At 34.5% G+C, this 20,222-nt stretch overlaps 1 protein-coding gene and 1 pseudogene across 1 annotated transcript; both read left to right on the top strand.

Moving 5' to 3' along the window:
- Nucleotides 1-1,319: 1,319 nt before the first annotated feature.
- Nucleotides 1,320-6,022, top strand: LOC143586654 (uncharacterized). The gene is made up of 4 exons (XM_077068146.1): nucleotides 1,320-1,695; nucleotides 2,708-3,348; nucleotides 5,357-5,436; nucleotides 5,698-6,022. The coding sequence occupies exons 1-4, from the start codon at nucleotides 1,467-1,469 to the stop codon at nucleotides 5,789-5,791; spliced, it is 1,044 nt and encodes a 347-aa protein (XP_076924261.1). The 5' UTR covers nucleotides 1,320-1,466; the 3' UTR covers nucleotides 5,792-6,022.
- A 10,989-nt stretch (nucleotides 6,023-17,011) lies between these two features.
- Nucleotides 17,012-19,820, top strand: LOC143586666 (limonoid 21-O-acetyltransferse-like; annotated as a pseudogene).
- The last annotated feature ends 402 nt before the right edge of the window (nucleotides 19,821-20,222 follow it).

The following is a 20,222-nucleotide window of genomic DNA, read 5'->3' as shown; positions in this document are numbered from 1 at the left end:
ATGTATTAGTTTGTAACGTTCATTATGTTTTTTAACGTTTGAGCTCTTTTAATCGAGATTTGTAGGTTTTTTAGATTTTTAATGAACGAACACAAACATATTAATTTTTTTTATTATACTCCTACTCATAAACCACACCTCAAATATACTACACTTGTCCAGAACAAATCCGAGACCTCCCAATAAATAGTGCTCCTTAATACTATACATAGATGAACATTTAGTACCTAGTATCGATACTCATATCGTACCGTTACCATACCAATAAATTCGGTATCAAGTCATGTATACATGGAATTTTATTGGATCAATGTATTCCCAATTGGGTTCCTATGGGCTTTAGCCTTGATTTTAGAGGTGTAGAAATACCCGGTTTCGGACCGATTTGGAACCGGTTCCTACCCGTACCTGACCCGCTGGTACGGCCTAGTATTGAGTTTCTCCCCAAACCTGTACTCGAATCGGACCGGACCCGCCGTAACCGTTTCCACCTTTATCCGGTCAAAACCCGACCCGAAACCCGGAAAACCCAGTAAAAAACCCGACTATATTCAGAACCGGTTCCTACCCAACCCGGTTTTAACTTTGTTAACCATACACGAAACAAGTTTCTAAAACTACTCAGTTTATGCGCCTCTAGTTGATTTCATTCCGTTTGTTAGGCCCAAATATATGTTTATAGCTTCCGTATACTCAGCCCAATTCACTCAAGTCAAATTCCACCGAGTCAACTCACAGATCGTTCAACACCTACCACCAAGCTTCTAGACTCTTCTTGTCACTACAATAATAAATTAATAATAATAATAATAACAATAATAATAAAAAAAAAATCTCAAAATGTCTTATGTTTTGAGAAAGATTCAAAATATGTCCCTCCAAAAATCAAATTCTCTATTTATCCATTTATTAACTCGTCATCGCCTTTACGTTAGAAGTTTGAGAGGACATGTTTCTTAACTCGTCGCCTCCCGTCATGTTAGCTCAAAACTTGTCACCTCCCCAATGTGTTAACTTAAAAATTAAATCTGATAAATCTTATTATTTAAAAAATTATATCTAAACAAAATACACATAAAATGATTTTGATGGTATGTATGAGTTTTCTAAATTATATTGTTATCCAAAATCCAATATACAATAACTTAAAAACCAATAAAACTTAAAATATTCAAATATTTTTTAATTTAGTTTTGGATCCATGTTTTCAGTAAAGATAAGGTAAAATTTTTTTTAGTTAACACAACGGGGAGACGACGAGTTTAGTTAACAAATTTTCCATAATAATAATAAATTCCCGTTAGATCTAGGGTTTCAACAGTCTCCAGAATCTTCTTCGTTCCATCAATCGAACCCTCTACACACTCCTTTTCCTCCTTTATCTCCTCCACCAACCACCAATCACCGCCGCGTATTATTATTATTATTATTGTTATCACAAACCCTAATTTATTAAGGTCATAGTAATGGCGAAATACGGCGAAGGCGACAAGCGATGGATCGTGGAAGACAGAGCTGATGGAGCCAACGTCCACAACTGGCACTGGGCCGAGACTGACTGCCTCGAGTGGTCCAAGAACCTGCTCACGAAGCTCTTGGCTGATCAGACCGTACTCGCCGGTGAAGGCAATTTGTTTATTAAGACGAAGAACCTTGAGAAAGTTGAAGGCGAAGCGTATGTTAATGTCCGCAAAGGTATAATTAGAAACTGTTCATTTTAATTAGGGTTTTACAGTGTTATTAGTAATTAGATAGATTTTAAACAAACGAACACGAATGTGATTGTTTTTTAATTAAATGGACGTGAAAACAGATATATGTTTCTAAAGCTCGGGATTGTTAATTTATATACTCATTAACTTATATATATGTTTTTAATTATTTTTATATTATTTAAGTAGGCATCTATATGAACATGAATGGGGGCATGTAATGAACAAATTTGTTGTTTATATTAATATTAAAAAAAGTGCTCTAAATGAGCATGCTCGCGTTCGTTCATATTTGTTTGTTTAAAACTTAAACGAACGTAAACGAACAATCTTAATGAGCATGATTGAACAGAAAAATGAACATAATTGACCAAACGTAAACGAGCTTATTAGGGAACACGAATGACCAAGTGAAAATATATATTATCTAAATGAGCCCTTTTTATGTTTATACTTATGTTTATTAAAATTTAAACGAACGTAAATAGACGAGTGCAAATGAACGAACATAAGCGGGTGTTCATGACTTAAATGAGCAAACAAAACGTGTGTTCTGGTTTGTTTGTTTAATTAATCAAACACAAATTTTTGTTCATGTTTGTTTTTTTATTAAATAAGCGAACATAAACAAATTTCTCTCTGAACAGTTCATGAACATTTGGTTTGTTAACGAGTGTAATTTTGAGAAATACCTTAAATGAGTCTAAGCTCCGCTTAAGCTCTTGTAGTACTTTAAAACAGCCAAAATTCGGCATGTGCTAGGCTATGCAGTGTTAGATTAATAAATAGAAGTCGAAAAGAGGTCAAATTTCAAAATACACAAGGCCAGTTGAGACAGTCTCAACGAGCCTAAACAAGCTTCCTATAAGTGGCTGGAGCTTGGGCTTGATGACTAGATGAGCATTATTTGTGGCTTGGCTCGGCTTGTTTCAAGCTTAACCCATATGTACATAATATTATCTGTTAACGTTTACTAATTACGTTGCGTCTAATAGGTAAAATCATTCCTGGATACGAGTTAAACGTTTCGATCAATTGGCAAGGTGAGGCGAAAGACGCTGACGGCAAATCGTTGCTGATTACCGACGGTGTTGTTGAGATCCCATATATTTCAGATGAGAACGCCGACGAGGATCCTGATCTCAGGGTTATTGTGAAGGATGAAGGTCCGATTGGGCGGAGATTGAAGGATGCGTTTTTGGCGAAGGGTAAGGGTTTTGTTTTGAAGCAAGTTAGGGTTTATGTCGATGCCATGGCCAAAGGTGGGCCCGCTAAGGATGAATTAGAGGTCAAGAAGGTAAATCCAAAGGCGGCAGCGGCGCCAGTAGCCGCTTCACCGGCGGCTGTGCCTGTAAAGAAGGTGGAGACAAAGAAGGAGAAGAAGAAAGAAGGGTTTAAGACGATTAAATTGACGGAGAAGTTTAGTTGCAGGGCGATGAATATGTATGAGATATTGATGGATGAGAACAGATGGAAGGGGTTTACACAGAGTAATGCTAAGATTAGTAAAGAGGTTGGGGGTGAGATTAGTATCTTTGACGGGTCGGTTACCGGGACGAATGTGGAGTTGCAGGAGGGTAAATTGATTGTTCAAAAATGGAGATTTGGGAATTGGCCTGATGGCGTCTATTCAACGGTATGTTGCGGTTTATCTTCCTGTTTTTCTTGCTGTTTAAAGATATTGTTGGTAATGCTGATGTAATTGTGTATATAACCGTATACGTAATGCATGCTCATATGACAAAGGAGTTTAGATGTTTTTAAAAAGGAAAGGAAAATTGGTTTTAAATAATCCCAACTATTGCCTATTGGCAAATAACAGTCCCAACTAAACACTTGGCTGGTGACGGTCCCAACTAAAGGTGTATTTGTTTTTTAATGATCCGCAACTAACGAAGCCTTAACTCTGTTAGTATGATGCTGAGGTGGCATGCCATGTTGTCAAAAAAACCTTATGTGGCATAGAAGTGGGCCCCAATCCCCAACCTTCCTCTCCATCTTCCTTCTTCTTCACCTTACCCTCATCGTCACTAACCTGCAACCACCACCACCTTCTTCCTCTTTTCTGCCGCCACACACCATCACCAACCCATCACCGTACATCCTCTATCCCATTATGGCGCTGGCGGCGGCTGTGGCACGGCAATAAAGCGGATGAAGAGTCACCAATCAGATTACATTCACGTGAAACTTTGAACAACGAATCCGGCAATCTCCGGCGTTTTTTAGGTCGATTGGCGAAGTTGGGTTTGCGAGATTCGAATATAGCGTCAATAGATTGGAGTTCTTCGGTGAAATCGATATCCCAGTCGGAGCAAGGGTTTTCATTTTCCATCAACACGTCGCAAATGTAACGGGTTTGCTCCTCCACCGGTGACAGCGCTGGCGGCGGCTTTGGTAGTGCCGATGGGATTGTAATGGGATAGGAGATGTACGGTGATGGGTTGGTGGTGGTGCGTGGCGGCAGAAAAGAGGAAGAAGGTGGTGGTGGTTGCAGGTTAGTGACGGTGGAGGTAAAGGGAAGAAGAAGGAAGATGGAGAGGAAGGTTGTGGATTGGGGCCCACTTCTATGCAACATAAGGTTTTTTTGACAGCATGGCATGCCACCTCAGCATTATACTAATGGAGTTAAGGCTTCGTTAGTCGCGGATCATTAAAAACAAATACACCTTTAGTTGGGACCGTCACCAGCCAAGTGTTAAGTTGGGACTGTTATTTGCCAATAGGCAATAGTTGGGATTATTTAAAACCAATTTTTCAAAAGGAAATCATAATCTTAAGTGGCAATTGCGTCTAGACATTAAACCCTGCAATTTCTTGAAAAATGGAAATCAAGATTAAGAAAATTCACCTTAAGTTGCTTGGCTGGTAAATGGGTAGTGTTGGATGTGTCCAATCTGGCATGAAACCTAAATTTTGACACAAATCTGAAAATTATGTGAGACACATAAGTCTGAGAACAGTGTCATTTTTTTTGTAGGTTGACACGAAAACAACCCGTTTAACCTGAAATTTTAATTATTTGTTTATTAATTTTTATATTTATTTTTGCATATTTATACTCTTAAATAACACTTTACAGCTAAAAAATCTTATAAATTGGACTGCTTAAACGGGTCAACTAGCGCTTGGACTAAATCTAAACACGACCCTGTTAGCTAAGCATGTTCACAGGTTGGATCCAATGTTGACCCAAACTCATTTAGGCTAGGGATGTAAAGATGCCAAGCTGACTTGGGCTCGTTTAGGCTCATTTCGAGCTTTGTTTCTCAAGTTCGGGCTGGGTTATTTAACAATTAATTAATTTATATACATTTATAATTGTTTCTATACAGATTATATTTATAGTCTTCAAATTTAACATAACATGTATATAAGTACTGATAGGCTTGTTTAAGCTTGTGAGTCAGCTTGAGCTTGATTAGAGTAGCCTGGGCTTGTATTTAAACAAACTCATATTAGGCTTGAGGAGGTTGGGCTCAACTCGAGCTTTTAATGAGCCAATCTCAAGTAGCTCATGAGCGGATTTGCTCGTTCACGCCCCTGCTGTAGACTAAACATAAACCTGTGAATTTCGTATTTCATATGCGTCGTTTTAATGTTAGCAGTTAACCAATTATTAATTTAAATGCTTAATTGTGCAGGTGAGGTTGGTTTTGGAAGAGCCTGAACCTGGTGTCACAGTTGTGAAGTTGACACAGACTGATGTTCCAGAGGAAGATAGGTTGGTTTGTTTTCTTTTTTCCTGAAATTTTCATATTCGTAAGGGTCAACTCGGGTTAAATTTTATTGATTTCCGGTTTAAAGTAAAATAAAGATGTACAATGACAAGATTGCTAATTGGTTTTATGTTAACAATTGGATTATTATTTTGTTAATATAGTGTTTCTATCACACAAGACATAAGTTATATAGATACATTTAGTACTAGTGAAAGTTTTAGGATGATAGGTGATTTTTTTAATAATTTTATTTTGTTATGCAGGTATGGGAATTCAACTGTGGTGGAGAACACGGAGAGAGGATGGCGGGATCTGATTTTTCAGAAGATAAGAGCGGTTTTTGGGTTCGGTGTTTGAATAACTTTGAATTCAATTTGGAGAAAGTGTAAAATTACGAGTAATAAGTTTGATGATTATGCGATTGGTTGAATGATCCTGAATTTATTGCTGGGTTCGTTGTCCATGTGTCGAATTACGCAAGTCTGTTTAAACTCTGATGTTTGTGTTATTCATTCTGGCTTGAACATTACAGGCTCCATTTTGTTGAATTGAATCTTGAAATATATGAACTGGTTCGTCTTTGTTTCATATTCTTGTGTCGTCGTGAATGCTATATATATATATATATATATATATATATATAGTTTGAAAACCCTCTTGAGTTGAGAAAACCTTATGTAACATCGTGCTTTTTTTGTTATATATAATATATGTTGTTACATTTAATACAAAACATCGAAAACATAGAACAAATGTTTTGCTATTTTTTTTATATCTTTTTAGTAATTTTTATATATGTTTTCAGGAGAGAGAAAATATAAATAAACTTTTATATTTTTTATTAACTTTAATTATGTAATACAAGATTTAATCTTTAATTAAAAACATGTGTTTGATAATGAGTTTATAGAGTTTTCACGACTCAAGTGAAATTTTATTCTAACCTAACCTTATATATATATATATATAAACATACACACCTGTTTTTGTTAATCAACCATGAACCGCCTAACTTCATTTGTTGTATTTAAACTCTTTTATGGGCATAGCGTATTGCTAGTTTAAAGAAAGTCTTTTCTTTCGTAATATGAGTTATAAGAGCATTTTCAGTCCGTTTTTCATTCAACAACCGTACCCAGTAAAAATCTTATCAATAGTAAAGCTGTTAGCATGGTCTGGAAAGGGTGAGATGTAGGAAATCATACCTTAATCCCAAAAAAATAAAGAGGTTGCTTCCAGAAAGACTCCCGGCTTCAAAACCATATACATGGGACCAAGTAAAAAACTCCAAGTTCAACGCACGACACTACCTTTAGACCATAAAAGAAACACATATACCAATAAATATGATAAAATAAGTAATAGTAAAATAATTAAAGTAGTCGTAATAAAGATAGATAAATAAAGTGATATTAGTAATGAAAAATAAATATATGTTAAGTTAAGATAAATAAATAAATAGGTAATAGTAAATTATTAAAGTTGTAATAAATATAGATAAATAAAAATAGTGATATTAGTAATGAATAATATATGTTATAAAATACTAATTTAAATGTAGGATATCCTACTTTACTAATAATAGAAAAGGATGACGATGACGTGTCAAGCCCATATAATTCTTAACCTATTTTTCCTTCTTAAAATCTAGACTTTTCTCTTATTCATTCTAATTATATTAATAGGTCAAATAAAATGGTAAATGGATCAAACTAATAAATTTCTAAATCAAACCATCACTTAAATAATTATTGAAAAACAAAATTTTAATTACAAGATTTTTTTAAAAAAAATTTACGTATAAGATTTTATTGAGATTTCCAATACATACGATTTTTAAATTTCAAATGTTTAATTTAAATTTAGAAACATAATAATCAATCTAAAAAAACTTTATTATATATAATTGTGATATTAACAATTAACAAAATATAATAAATGATAGAATCTTAAAAAAAGTATTACTAACCAAAGTACCTAAATTACGGGATTCGAAATTTAATATAACCGCTTTTCAAAATTTAATTTAAATTTACATAAAATTATTAGATTTCTAAAGGGTAACTTATTTTGTAAAACTTTAGATAATAAGATGAACGTGAAAAGTTTAGATCCTGAAATGCATCACATGAATTTATCAGAAAGTATAGTTCTGAATGTATTATATTATTAGTTGATTGAATGTGAAGATGATGATTTTAATTATGATGATGATGATGCTCGATATGGAAATCATATAGTTGAAGATGTTGATGTTCATGTTATATATAAAGTTACTTTGACTCCGTTTGATAAAAAGTGTGCTTTCAAATTTTAAAGAAAACAGTTTCCGCTTTATGTATGATTTGTTATCACGATTAATAAGTGCCAAAAACAATCTCTTTCTAGGGTTGGTTTGTTCCTCCAATATCCTTTTCTTTTTCACGGACAACTATATGTTGCGTTTTATATCCATAGTAATCAGCAGACGTGATCTTAAACATGTGATATTGGATGATAATGAGAATACATGTGACAAAACAACAAATTATTGTATATAAAGAAATTTTCTTAAATTTGTAAATTTGAGATTCTAGACTGCTTAGAGCATTCCCAATCCATCCATCAAATTATGTGAGTGAGTTTTTATAATATTGAGACTAGTTTAGGGTGTTGTGAGTGAAAAAGATAGAAAATGTTATGATTTTTCTGTATATTTGAAAATTTCTTATATTACCCTATAATGATTTTAATATTTTTTAAAAGTGGTTGTGAGTAGAGGAGGAAGAAAAGATAACGATGAATGTAAAGAAAAATATTATTTAATTAAACATGAGATAGGAAAAACAGTGATTTTTTAGAGTAATTTTAGATTTAAAGATAGATGAATGGATGATAATGCTCTTATTGTTAGTATTATATATTTCATTAATTTCTTTTTTAGTTTTAACTTTGTTTCTTTTTCTTCTTCTATTTTTTTTTAAATAACGAACATTGTTTATTTTATTATTTGATAAATCCCGTGTAATACACGAGTTCAAACGCCAGTTATAGTAATATATCATCTATCACTCGAAATAAGGTAAAGAAAAGCCAATATGATATAATTCTAATCAAAACTCTACATTTCTCGTAAAAACCCTTAACTTTAATCCTACGTCTCCAAGAATTCCTATCCTTAACTTAATCCTCTCGGCCCAAGTCAATTTGGGGCGTCCTTTATCCCTCCTCCCTTCTATATTAATAGTTTCTACGAATCTAACAGGAGCCCTCGTCTGTCTTCTCTTCCCGTCTTCCATTCACATATCTATAATTACATTAAAAAGAGTAAAACACACTACATTTCTCTTTTATTTTGAATTAAATAATATTACTTATACTTTTATTCTTATAGTTTCTTTCTCCTCTACTGACAACCAATTTCAACAAATATTATAACTAAACAGAGACAAACAAATTTTTTTCCAAATTTACAAAAAATCACTAATTTTTCTGCATAAATGACCACTAGTTCAACTCGTTGCACCCAGATGTAATTCATGTTAACAAAAATTAAACTTTTTTTTTCTATCGATATAAATCAGTAGATCATCAAGCTCTAGTATATATAAACCATAAAATTCTTGTTATTTGTATGATCAGGCTGTTATATGTCTTGTTATCGTGCGGGCACATGACTTTATGTGTGTGTGTATATATATATATGAGACTTTTCCCACATCGGTTGTATGACCAACTAATGTGGGGTTTATAAGCTAAATGAGTTTCCTTACTTATCAGACTAGTCTTTTGGGTTGAGTTCTTCTGTTTGGCTTGTAACATTGGTATCAGAGCCAACCTCGGAGTGGTGGCCTGGAGGAAGCTAGTCATGACCAACGAGGGCTCGAAGTGGTGGTCCTAGAGTGAGCTAGCCGTGACCAACGTGGCTGTGACCAATGTGGACGTTGGCCTTAAGAAGGGTCTATTGTTATGAACTGACACCATTGCCCGGTATGAGACTTGTCCCACATCGATTGTATAATCAAATGATATGAGTTTTATAAGCCAAATGAGTTCTCTTACTCATCAGACTAGTCTTTGGATTAAGTTCTTCTGTTTTGCTTGTAATAGTCAATGACTTCCTAATCTGAATACTTGCATAAGTGCATAGAAATTTCAATTCGGTATTTTATTGAGTTAGTTTTAAAAATTAGGAATTTTATGTTTAAAGCATATTATGTTAAGAACAGAATATAGGTTCACAAAAGCTTTTTCTTACAGATCTAGCATAACTTATTAGCTCGTAGATAAAAAAATGTATGGTTAAAATCATACACTTTGTATTTGGTAATAAAAATCGAGTTTTTTTTGGCATAAATTTAATTAATGTAGAAATGATGATGTTATAGTTTAAGATTTACTATATATGTTTTTTTAGATGTTAATTTCAGTATATATTATGTTATGTGTAGATTGTGTAGTACATTTCACGTTATGTGTAGGTTTAAGTTGAGTGTATATTATGTTATTTGTGGGGTGAGTAGTATATGTTATCTTATGTGTATGGTGTGTAGTATTTTATGTTATGTGTAGGTTTAAGTTTAAGTATATATTATCTTATGTGTAGGGTGTGCAGTTTATATTAAGGATGAGCAAAAATCGATATGGTACCGATTGGTACCGGTGCCGAAATCGGTACCGATTTGGTACCGTCGATACCGAATTGGTACCAAGGTTTCGAGTTTTCGGGACCGGTACAGTACGGTACCGGTATTTCCCGAATTTTACCTTATATACCGATACCGTACCGGTAGTGGTACCGAACCGAACATTTCGGTACCGGTATCGGTACCAAAAATTTGTGATTTTCGGGATTGGGATTTTCGGTACAGGTACCAGTCGGTACCGGTACGGTACCAAGCTCATCGCTAGTTTATATAATCTTATGTGTAGGGTGTGTAGTATATATAATCTTATGTGTAGGTTGTTTATTTCTTGAAAGGTTAAAGCATATATTATGTTATGTGTAAGGTGTCTAGTATATATTAGGTTATGTGTTGATTGTGTATTTCTTGAAAGATTAAAGCATATATTTTGTTATGTGTAGGGTGTATATTATGTTATATCTTGATCTGTTTGTGTATATTACAATTTGTGTATACGTTGATGTGTAGGTGTTGTGTATATACATGTATAAGTATATTACAATTTTGTATGTGACCACTGATGATCTGTTAATTGTGTTAGATGTTATGTGTAGGGATTGGGATCATGGTCTCGTCGAAGACTTAACTAAAGTAGGAGCAATAATTGATATGGTTAAGAAAAGAATATTGTGGCCAAATTAGTTTAGGGGACTAGTTTGTTGATTGGTTTAACCAGTTTAGAAAGTTTGACCTCTTAACTATATGTTTATATTGTGCTTGTAATTTTTTTAAAATATGGATTATTCACTTTATTGATACAAAGGATTGTTTAAAATATGTTACCCATTCGGTTATCAAGTGGTAGTCTATGTTTATATAACCAAAATGACCATCATAATACTGTTTTATGGGTTGTAAAGTAAACAGGGCACGATAAATGAATCTGAAGAGTAATAAAAAGAAAAAGAAGTAAAAACGAAATTGTAAAAACTAAAACAAAGAGAAGTAAAAATAAAACAACAATGCATGTGATTATGTTAAAGAAGAAATAATAAAAGATAATATAAAAAATGAATTGTAACTTGCATCCATTGGCTTTTAGGGGGAGGTTCATGTGTATTTTAATTTTAACATGAGAACGTAGAAAATAATACCAATTTATAAAAAAACCGAAAAAGTAAGAAACAATACCAATCTATATAAACAATGATTTATAATAACAAAGAAAAAAACCTAAAAAGTACAACAAAAGAATCAAAATCAAGAACAAAATAATAACAGCTATACTAGCAAATACTTATAACAACAAAAGAAAAAATCTAATAATAACAACAAAACATAAATCAGCAAATACTTATAACGTCTCATGATCGAAAATTAGCAAATACGAACAAAAAATAACAGCAAATACCTATAAAAATAGACCTAATGATAACAACAAATTGGTTCTCACTGTTCTCATGCTAAGAATAAAATGTATTTGATCCTGTTTCTGGTTTTTAGTAGTACAACAAGCATACAATCTATAAGACCATTCGTGCCTTCGTGGGGGTAAAGCCTTCGCTTGCGGTCTGTCTGTCTCCATGTCGGCGCTCTATCATTTCTCTCTTTAAAGGCGTCACTCCCCACCCCCTCTCGCACGTACATGTCTCCACATCATGAACGTCCCATTGCAGATGGTTTGGTGAACGGGAGATAGTTTCATGATTGAGTTTTAATACCTGAAAATGTTTTAATAAATGAAAATAACTTTTATATTTTAAGAAAGTGATAATTATATCAAAAACATACATATATGATGTAGAGTAGTTGTTTGAAAAAAAAAAGATGATGCAGAGTATAAAATTACCAACTACTTGACTAACACCGTAACACGTATTAACGGGGTTGGTGGTCTATTGACTAAGACAAAATCTATAAACCCCTTGGGTTGGAAGGATTTAGATCTCATAGATTCAAGTCCCACATACGACAAAAATTAAAATAAATTTGTCGCTAAAAAAAAAAGTTGACTAAGACGTTCGTTGTGACGATGATGCGATGGAAACTAAGTTGATACTGTTTTTGTTTGTTACGGCACTGTCAGTCACTATCGACAAAGAAAAGAGAAGCCTCAAAAAGTTATATATATGCATGCTCAACAAATGCTCAACAAATATTGACACCATGGCTTACGAAACAAAATATAGAATACTTTAAATACAATTTCGTTTCCAATAAAATTTATACGAGAAAAAAATAGCTTTGTGTTCGCTCGTTTTCTTTTTAAATCAAGGAACGTGAGTTATAGGAAAAAACGATTAAATGAAACTATATGTGTTATAAAAAAAATCTAGTGGCTTCATCATCAATTACATATCAGAGGTTAGTTAGTGTACTATATGTATGTATATGTGCGCACTGAAAGTGGGTGTGAGATAACCGAAATTGTACGGCATTGGATACGTGTCAAAAAGGAAGTGGTTTCTCTTATGAATAGCATGTTAAAGTGAGACAATCGTCATATGCCATTTAAGGCTGAGGGGTGTGGGGCTCAGCGGGGGCGCGAGAGCCCCTCCGCTCGCGCCCCCAGGCGCGAGCACCACACCACCGAGGCGCGAGAGGGGCGCGAGCACGGGAACCAAGGCGGGCGCAAGGCCGGTCGCGGGAAGGCTGAGGCGTAAAGGGACGTGGGAATGCGTGAAAGAGCCGTTGGGATGAGAAATGAGCCGTTCTATTCGCTCGTTGGGAGTACAGAGCGGAACGCCGATATGATTTCGGGTCGGTGGTCCGAAATCAGAAAATTTGTCGGCTTGTTTACTAATCTTTTCAACAGGAACGCCGGTCGTATGAGACCAAGTGGCAGTGATGATTTGGCGGTTTACAATTTCACTGTCGAAGAGTGGAAGCAGGAGTGTCTGCGGAGGTATGGGACGGTGAAGACGTGGGACGATGTAAAGTTGTGGGAGAGGTTGAAAAGGTGTGCCAAGTGGGTTGAGCTGGTGGCGCCCGACCATGATGCGGAAGTAGGGCCGAAACGGACTAAAACTAGTTCGTCTGGAGCGTATAGCACTTCTGCCGCGTCGGATTGCCGCGTTGGATTCGACCTAAACATTGCGGGGGAGGAAACGTCTTCACCGCCGAGGAGGCGGCCATTGGGACGGGACGCCAAGGGGAAAAAACCGGCTGAGGGGGAGCCGTAAACATCGTCGATCTTGTTGAATCCCTCAATAAATTCAACAAAACCATGGAGGTGGTCTCTAATGACAAAAAGGAAAAAAGTCGAATGAGAGATTTGGACTTCCTTACAAGAGACTTCAGTAACCTAAATCCGGTCGATCAAATGCTGATGGAAAAGCAAAAGGAACGTATCCGAAAGAGGTTGATCGAAGAAGACCAAGCCGAAGAATAAGAATAATGTTTTTTTAGTACTTTAATTTTTATTTTATTTTTAGATATTAATGTTTTTCTTTTAATGTGTGTTTTTTTTAATAATTTATGAGTTTTTTTAATAATACGTTTTTTGAATATATTTATAAAAAAATAAAAAAAAAATCCGCTGGAGCCCCTGCTCGCGCCCCTCCACACCAGGGCCAGGGGCTCCAGCGGGGGCTCCAACACCCATCTTATCCAGTTTCTCTCTCTGCCACACGTCACAATATTATTGGCTGGAGCCCCCACTCGCGCCCCCGTTAGAGCCCCCCACACCCCTCAGCCTAACATATATGTAATTTATATTCTTTTTTCGTTTTAAAACTTAAAACAAAATGTTGGAAAAACTATAACCAAAATGTAGATGATTATAGTCTTGATTGGTTGAACAAGCTTAAATCTTTTGATTAGAAGAAAAAACTTGAAACCTAAAGCTTCAACTATTAGCATTTAGAAAAAGATACAAGTTTTTAATATTTAAAATTACTCATATAACCTTCAACATATAAACATTTAATATAATATTTTTTTAGTTATGCCAACGTTGGTTATTTTATGCATTCAATTAAAAGCTTCAATTAATCTGTCAAACACTTAAATATATTTAAAAGCTATAGCTACAAGCTTCCGGCCACTAGCTTTCAGCTAGCAACTAGTTTTGCCAAACACATACCCTATATTAATGTAATAAAAAAAGAAATAACAAAAGTTAACTATTAAATAAAGAATTGGATGGTAACTTAAAGTTGGATTGGTTTTGGTTACCAAATGTAAAAGTGTATCATTTTACTACTTTACTCTTGTACTTAAATAATCCAAAAATAAATAAGAAATAATGTGATTGGTTAAAATCATTTATTGCGAGAAGTGCGAGAAGAGATTCTAACCAATCATTTGATTTATTTTTTATTTTTTGATTATTTATATACATAGTATATTAGTGAAATATAAAGTGTTTTGTTTTGTAACTCATGCTCATTAATGGTTTAATAATTAATGATAAATTACTAGTAGATGATAAGTTACAAATTGTTATTATTATTATTAGTATTTATTTATTTCATATAAAATTTGAACCATTAGAATCTGTTTGATCTAAAATCATTTAATTCTAAAACATGGCAAATTATATATCATCATCATCATCATTTGATCTCAAATGTGATTTTTTCCCCTTTGATTTTAATCAGCTAATATAGTGTAAGCTTATCTATGTAATGCAGATATAGCTACGTAATAAGATGCAAGCACACTTTAAAACATTGTGTAGTTATAATTAATATAGTGTAGACATATCTAATATATTGTAGGCAAAATTAACGTGATGTCGTGTAGGCACACTTTTCAAATGTTGTGTAGTTATAACTAATGTAGTGTAGTGAAGTGTCGACACACTTTCAAATGTCGTGTACCCATAACTAATGCAGTGTAGGTACGTATCATTTGACTGTTTGTATCTAGACGACGTATGCTCGTACATGGGTATGTATGTACGTACGTACGTATTTGGGTGTACGCTGGTGTGATAGTATGTATGTATCTATGTAAGTATTTAGCTATGTACGTCTGTAGTTAGGAGGGATGTATGCGCATAGTTGTAAAGTTTCATTTGTACAGGGTTTTATATAGGTATGAGGATATGTAAGTACATATGTGTCCCGGTATGTACATGGGTTATTCGGTAGATATATATCGATGTATGTAGGTATGTACATACAAACGTAGGTATGCGTGTATGTATATTTTTAATATCCAAATAAACAACTTTAATTATTATATTGTCTTCATTTTAAATTCTTGTGTAACTTCCAAATAAACAGCGAATGTGTGAAATGAAAAAAGATTAAATTCTGGTGTAAAGATCCAAATAAACAACTTTGTTAAATATTATGTTGTCATCATTTTAGTATAAAATTTATTAAAAACAAGTTGTATCAAAAATAAAAATTTTATATTATGTATCTGCAAAAAATAAAACACATTCAATGTTTAATTGCTGTTTCTTTTTGTTAGCTACACACTAATGACTTCTTTGCCTTGTAAACAATTAGTATATGGTAACAAGTTCTTGATATTTACTAAATTGCCACGGTGTAACATAAACCATTGATTTGTGTAATTAATGGTTGAGATTTACTTCTCGCACTTCTTGTAGGATCCATCCCCTGTAATAGTTCATGCGAGAAGTTAAGTTACAGTGAGAAGTACGAGAAGTTGATCTAAACAATTAATTATGTATAATCAATTGTATTCAATAAAAGTGACAATTTGATAATCACCAAGACTTTATTATTACACTATTTTAATTAAAAAAAATGATAAGAGTTGTCACACCAAAGTAAATGTCGTCATAAGTTACCTCTATTCATCTAGTCATTGAATTGTCATTAAATATCATTAAGCACTTGTCTCTTGTGAACCATAGAACGTCATCCTACACATTAAGTAAATGTGACGTACTTGGCATTAAACAATACAACATAAACTTTTAAATTTTTACAGACTAATATCATAAAATTTTACCTCCTACGTACCAAACATGTAGAATTTTAATATTGCATTCTATGCATAAATTAATTTATCCTACACGTGAATTGATACATTCTGCACTTGAATTAATATATCCATTATAACAAATTTGTTACAACTACCCATCAAATCTACACATTATAACCTACACATAAGTTAATACATCCTACAAATCAACTAGATAAATAGAAAATAGTAACATACATATAGAAAATAGAACATAATTGTAACATCTATGGATTTCTCTTGCAAAAACGCTAGTCTTTTATGCTCGTATTAATTTCATCGTCTACATTTATTAGTGTTGAATTATGTGTCATTTATTGAATAACGTTTTCTTTATATGCGTAATTATATGATCCTATGTTCATTTCATCATAACCGTGCTTAATCATTAATATAACACGTTGAACCGGAATGCCTAGATTAATATTTTATAACATGTAACAAAATATTTTGTTATTATTATTTTTATCCTAAGTATTTAAATTAATCATTTGATTTAAAAAGAGAACATTCTAGAAACTTCTATCTTAAACCTGTTTATCAAATTTTACATTATCAAATTTATTTGATTTAAAAAAGAGAACATTCTAGAAATTAAAAAGAGAACATTCTAGAAATTAATCATTTGATTTGAAAAGAGAACATTCCCCCTCCCGCCTTTGTGCGGGATTGTTCCCGGCTTTGCTCATTCCTTCAGGTGACTACTGAATTATTGAGAGCTAAGTGCCTTGTGCGTGTAGCCTTGCTGCGCGGGTGGCCTTCCCTGATGGCTTGTATCCGCAGCTGCGGGAACAGGCGGAGTACTTCACCATTGGGAGGCATTTCCTGCGGGAACAGCTTGCGTACTGCGCGTAAGGACGTCACGTCTCTGAGCATGGTGGGTCCTGCGGATCCAGTTGGTTTCTGCGCAGACGTCTCTCTTCAATGTGAGTTCTGTGGGTCCAACTGGGCTCTGCTGGGACCTACCTCTTCAATAGTACATATTTATCTACATATAATTTGCAGCTACAAGATATAAACAATAAAATCTTTCCATTAAAAGTTGATGATGATGAACGCAAAGCACACCGTTGTTTCTCGAAAAATGGTGAAGCCTTCCTCTCCAACACCATCTCATCTCCGGACTTATAATCTTTCTGACATTGATCAACGAACCGCACACGTATATATGCCGCTAATTCTCTACCACCCAAACAATGAAAATGGCACTTTAACCCCTGATGACAAAGTCCGGGTGTTAAAGAAATCCTTGTCACAAAGCCTAACACGATACTATCCGTTTGCCGGCAGATTACACACACCGACGGCATCTTACATCGATTGTAACGATGATGGAGTCGTGTTTGTTGAAGCCAAACATGACAGCCAACTGAATATGTTACAACAAATAAGTGATGGACAACTATTTGCTGATGGCATGGTATGGGAAAACTCGCATGAGAGAGCGAATCTTGTTGCGGTACAAGTCAATCACTTTGCGTGTGGTGGAATGGCGGTGGCAGTGTCTCTATCACATAAAGTTGCTGATGGCTGTACTCTTGGCTCATTCCCGAGTGATTGGGCTTCGGTGGCACGTTATGGTTCCACCGATCACAAACTGGTTTTGCCTCTTAACCCTCATTTTATTCGTTCCCCAGCTACCGCCAATTTTCTTGCCCATGAAACTTCAGCCGTGGAGGTGTGTCAATCCTGTCACCCGAAAATTCAAAATTACAAGACCTAAAGAATAAGGCTATCGCATTGGCGGAAGGTGGATCAACATTATTTATAAACAAACCTACACGGGTCGAAGGATTGACTTCACTAATTTATAAAACAGTAGTGGCAGCAACCAACCCAAGAACATCTTCTGATTTTAAGCCATCTATTTTAGTTGTTCCTGTTAATATACGTAACAAAGTTGTCCCAAAGCTGCCCCAAACGACCGTGGGAAATCTCATCGCAGATATGCTGGTCACTACGCGGCATGAAAGTGAAGCATCATTGTGTTTCGTGGTTTCCGAGATTAAAAAGCAGAAGATGGAACTTGAACGACTCCATAGTCCACAACTGGCTCGACAAAATACTGATTTGATTCTTTCAAGATTAGGGAATGAAGATTTAAAAAATATGGCCAAGAGATCCTTCTGGTGCTCGAGCTTATGCATGTCTGGTTTAAACAAAGTTGATTTCGGGTGGGGAAATCCGGCACTTGTAAGTACAACGTATGGATCTTCAACCCACACGGGTTCCGTGTTGACGGATACTCCCAATGGAGATGGTATTGAAGCATGGGTGACTTTAGAAACACAAGACATGGAAAGGTTTCAGAATGATAAAATTAAATAAATTTCCAAAGTATGTTTTATTCAAAGTCAAGTTGGGTGTATCTGTTTTGGTTTAATGAAATTAAATTTTATTTCAAGTTTTAAGGCTATTATGGGTGTGAATATATTTCTATTTTTAATATTAGATGTTCTATTTATGTATATATAGATTTGTTAATCAATATTAATTTGGTTGATATATTTCATTTATTCTGGTGTTCATCAAATCAAATCTGTTCCAACATGATCATGCGTGTATCAATTAAAGCATGTGGAAGATTAATTAAAGTCGTTTTTTTCTTTTTAACTATTAATTATAAAATAAGAGAGAAAAATATTAGCATGATTTTTAATCCGTTGAATGCTCCCTTATCTTCTTCTAGAGTTCATTGTTTGTGTTGACATATTCATGACTTGAATCACATGTTTCATTATTAATTAGTTGTGGGCATTTGGCTTGATTCCTTTCGGCAATGAAGTCTACGCATTCTGGTTCTTCGATCATAATTGAAGTATTTTCATGATGACGAAAAGAAATAGCTAAGTTCAGTTTGTTTCTTATTTTAAAAGACGTATGAGCTATGAGAGGGCTGGTTCTTCAGCTACTGGCACAAGGTTCCATTGTTCTTGTTTTCTTAATTGTTTGAGGGCAACATGAGGCATAGTGTTCATGATACGAGCATGCAAACTCCTATTTGAATTAATAGTGGTTATCTAAAATTATGCGCGATAAGTCTAATATTTAAAGATCATTATCTGTTTATTGTTAATTGTGTTTGATTTAGATTTAAAGTCTTACTTTGTTCCTATTTAATGTTTCGACGTTTTCATAATGATTAAGAAAGAATTATTATTTTAGGTCTATTTTCTCTTGTGTTCTTGGGAGATTGACAGTTGTCTCGAATAAACCGTAACAATTGGTGTTTTTATTGAGAGTTAGCCTAGATGGATTTGGAAGAACTCTTATGGGAGCATCCACAATTACCTCTTTTTACTGGATCTAATCCCGCTATATGGATCTATCAAGCCGAATGGTATTTTCTCTTTTACGCGATCTATGGCGACGGGCGGTTTCCCTGTGTTGCTGAATCCTTCGTTGATGAACTATTCAGGTGGTTCAATGGTTGGCATTAGAGTTCATACTTCATCACATGGGATATTTTCACTCATGCAATGCTTAATCAATTTCGTAATGGTGCCCTAAATAACCCAGGTTTGATTGAACTTAGCAATTTTTCTACGTCTTCAACCAAACCGCCACCTGCCCCGCTACCACCGCCCCCTGATTCCACATCAACCACTTCCATCAACTCAACTTGGTGCCAAAAACCTTCGTTCCCATCCCAATTGATGGACTGAAGACAGTAAAAAAACTATCAAAGGTTGTCAATTTTTTTATCATTAAAAGGAAAAGCACACCACGAAGTACAACTTTTGTCCTATCAGCCACAAACTTCCGATGTGAAAAAACTCCACACATGACGCTTCTGCGAAGTCATACCCTACTGCAAATATGATGATCGGGTATAGAACAGCAGGACTCGAATGGTGGCTACCATGGTGCTACGTTGAGACCGCCCCACTTGTCGTTGTATGACTCGAGTGGCGACCGCCATGGCAACGGCATTCCATCCTTGAGGACAAAGACGTTTTCAAGGGGCCGGAGTTGCTACGATCATGCAAACTCTTATTTGGATTAACAATGGTTATCTAAGATCTTGCGGGATAAGTTTAATATTTAAATATCATTATCTGTTTATTTTTAATTGTGTTTGATTTGGATATGTAGTCTAATTTGTTACTATTTAATGTTTCGATATTTTCATAATGGATAAGAAAGACTTATTATTTTGGGTCTATTTTCACTTGTGTTTTTTTTTATATTGAGGGTTGCCTCGAATCAACAGTATTAGTCCTTACTCATTGTAGTTA

The sequence above is a fragment of the Bidens hawaiensis genome, unplaced genomic scaffold (assembly GCF_021521415.1).
Source record: "Bidens hawaiensis isolate Kalapana, Puna unplaced genomic scaffold, B.hawaiensis_p1.1 tig00034755_1, whole genome shotgun sequence".
In the NCBI taxonomy this organism is placed as follows: domain Eukaryota; kingdom Viridiplantae; phylum Streptophyta; class Magnoliopsida; order Asterales; family Asteraceae; genus Bidens; species Bidens hawaiensis.
This window is presented reverse-complemented; position numbering and strand designations above follow the sequence as displayed.

What these genes read in the sequence shown, in the direction of transcription:
- LOC143586654 (XM_077068146.1), top strand. Translation starts at nt 1,467, where the DNA reads ATGGCGAAATACGGCGAAGGCGACAAGCGATGGATCGTGGAAGACAGA. An exon ending in CTGATGGCGTCTATTCAACG is followed by an intron (nt 3,349 to 5,356) that starts GTATGTTGCGGT and finishes TTAATTGTGCAG; the next exon opens with GTGAGGTTGGTTTTGGAAGA. An exon ending in GATGTTCCAGAGGAAGATAG is followed by an intron (nt 5,437 to 5,697) that starts GTTGGTTTGTTT and finishes TTTGTTATGCAG; the next exon opens with GTATGGGAATTCAACTGTGG.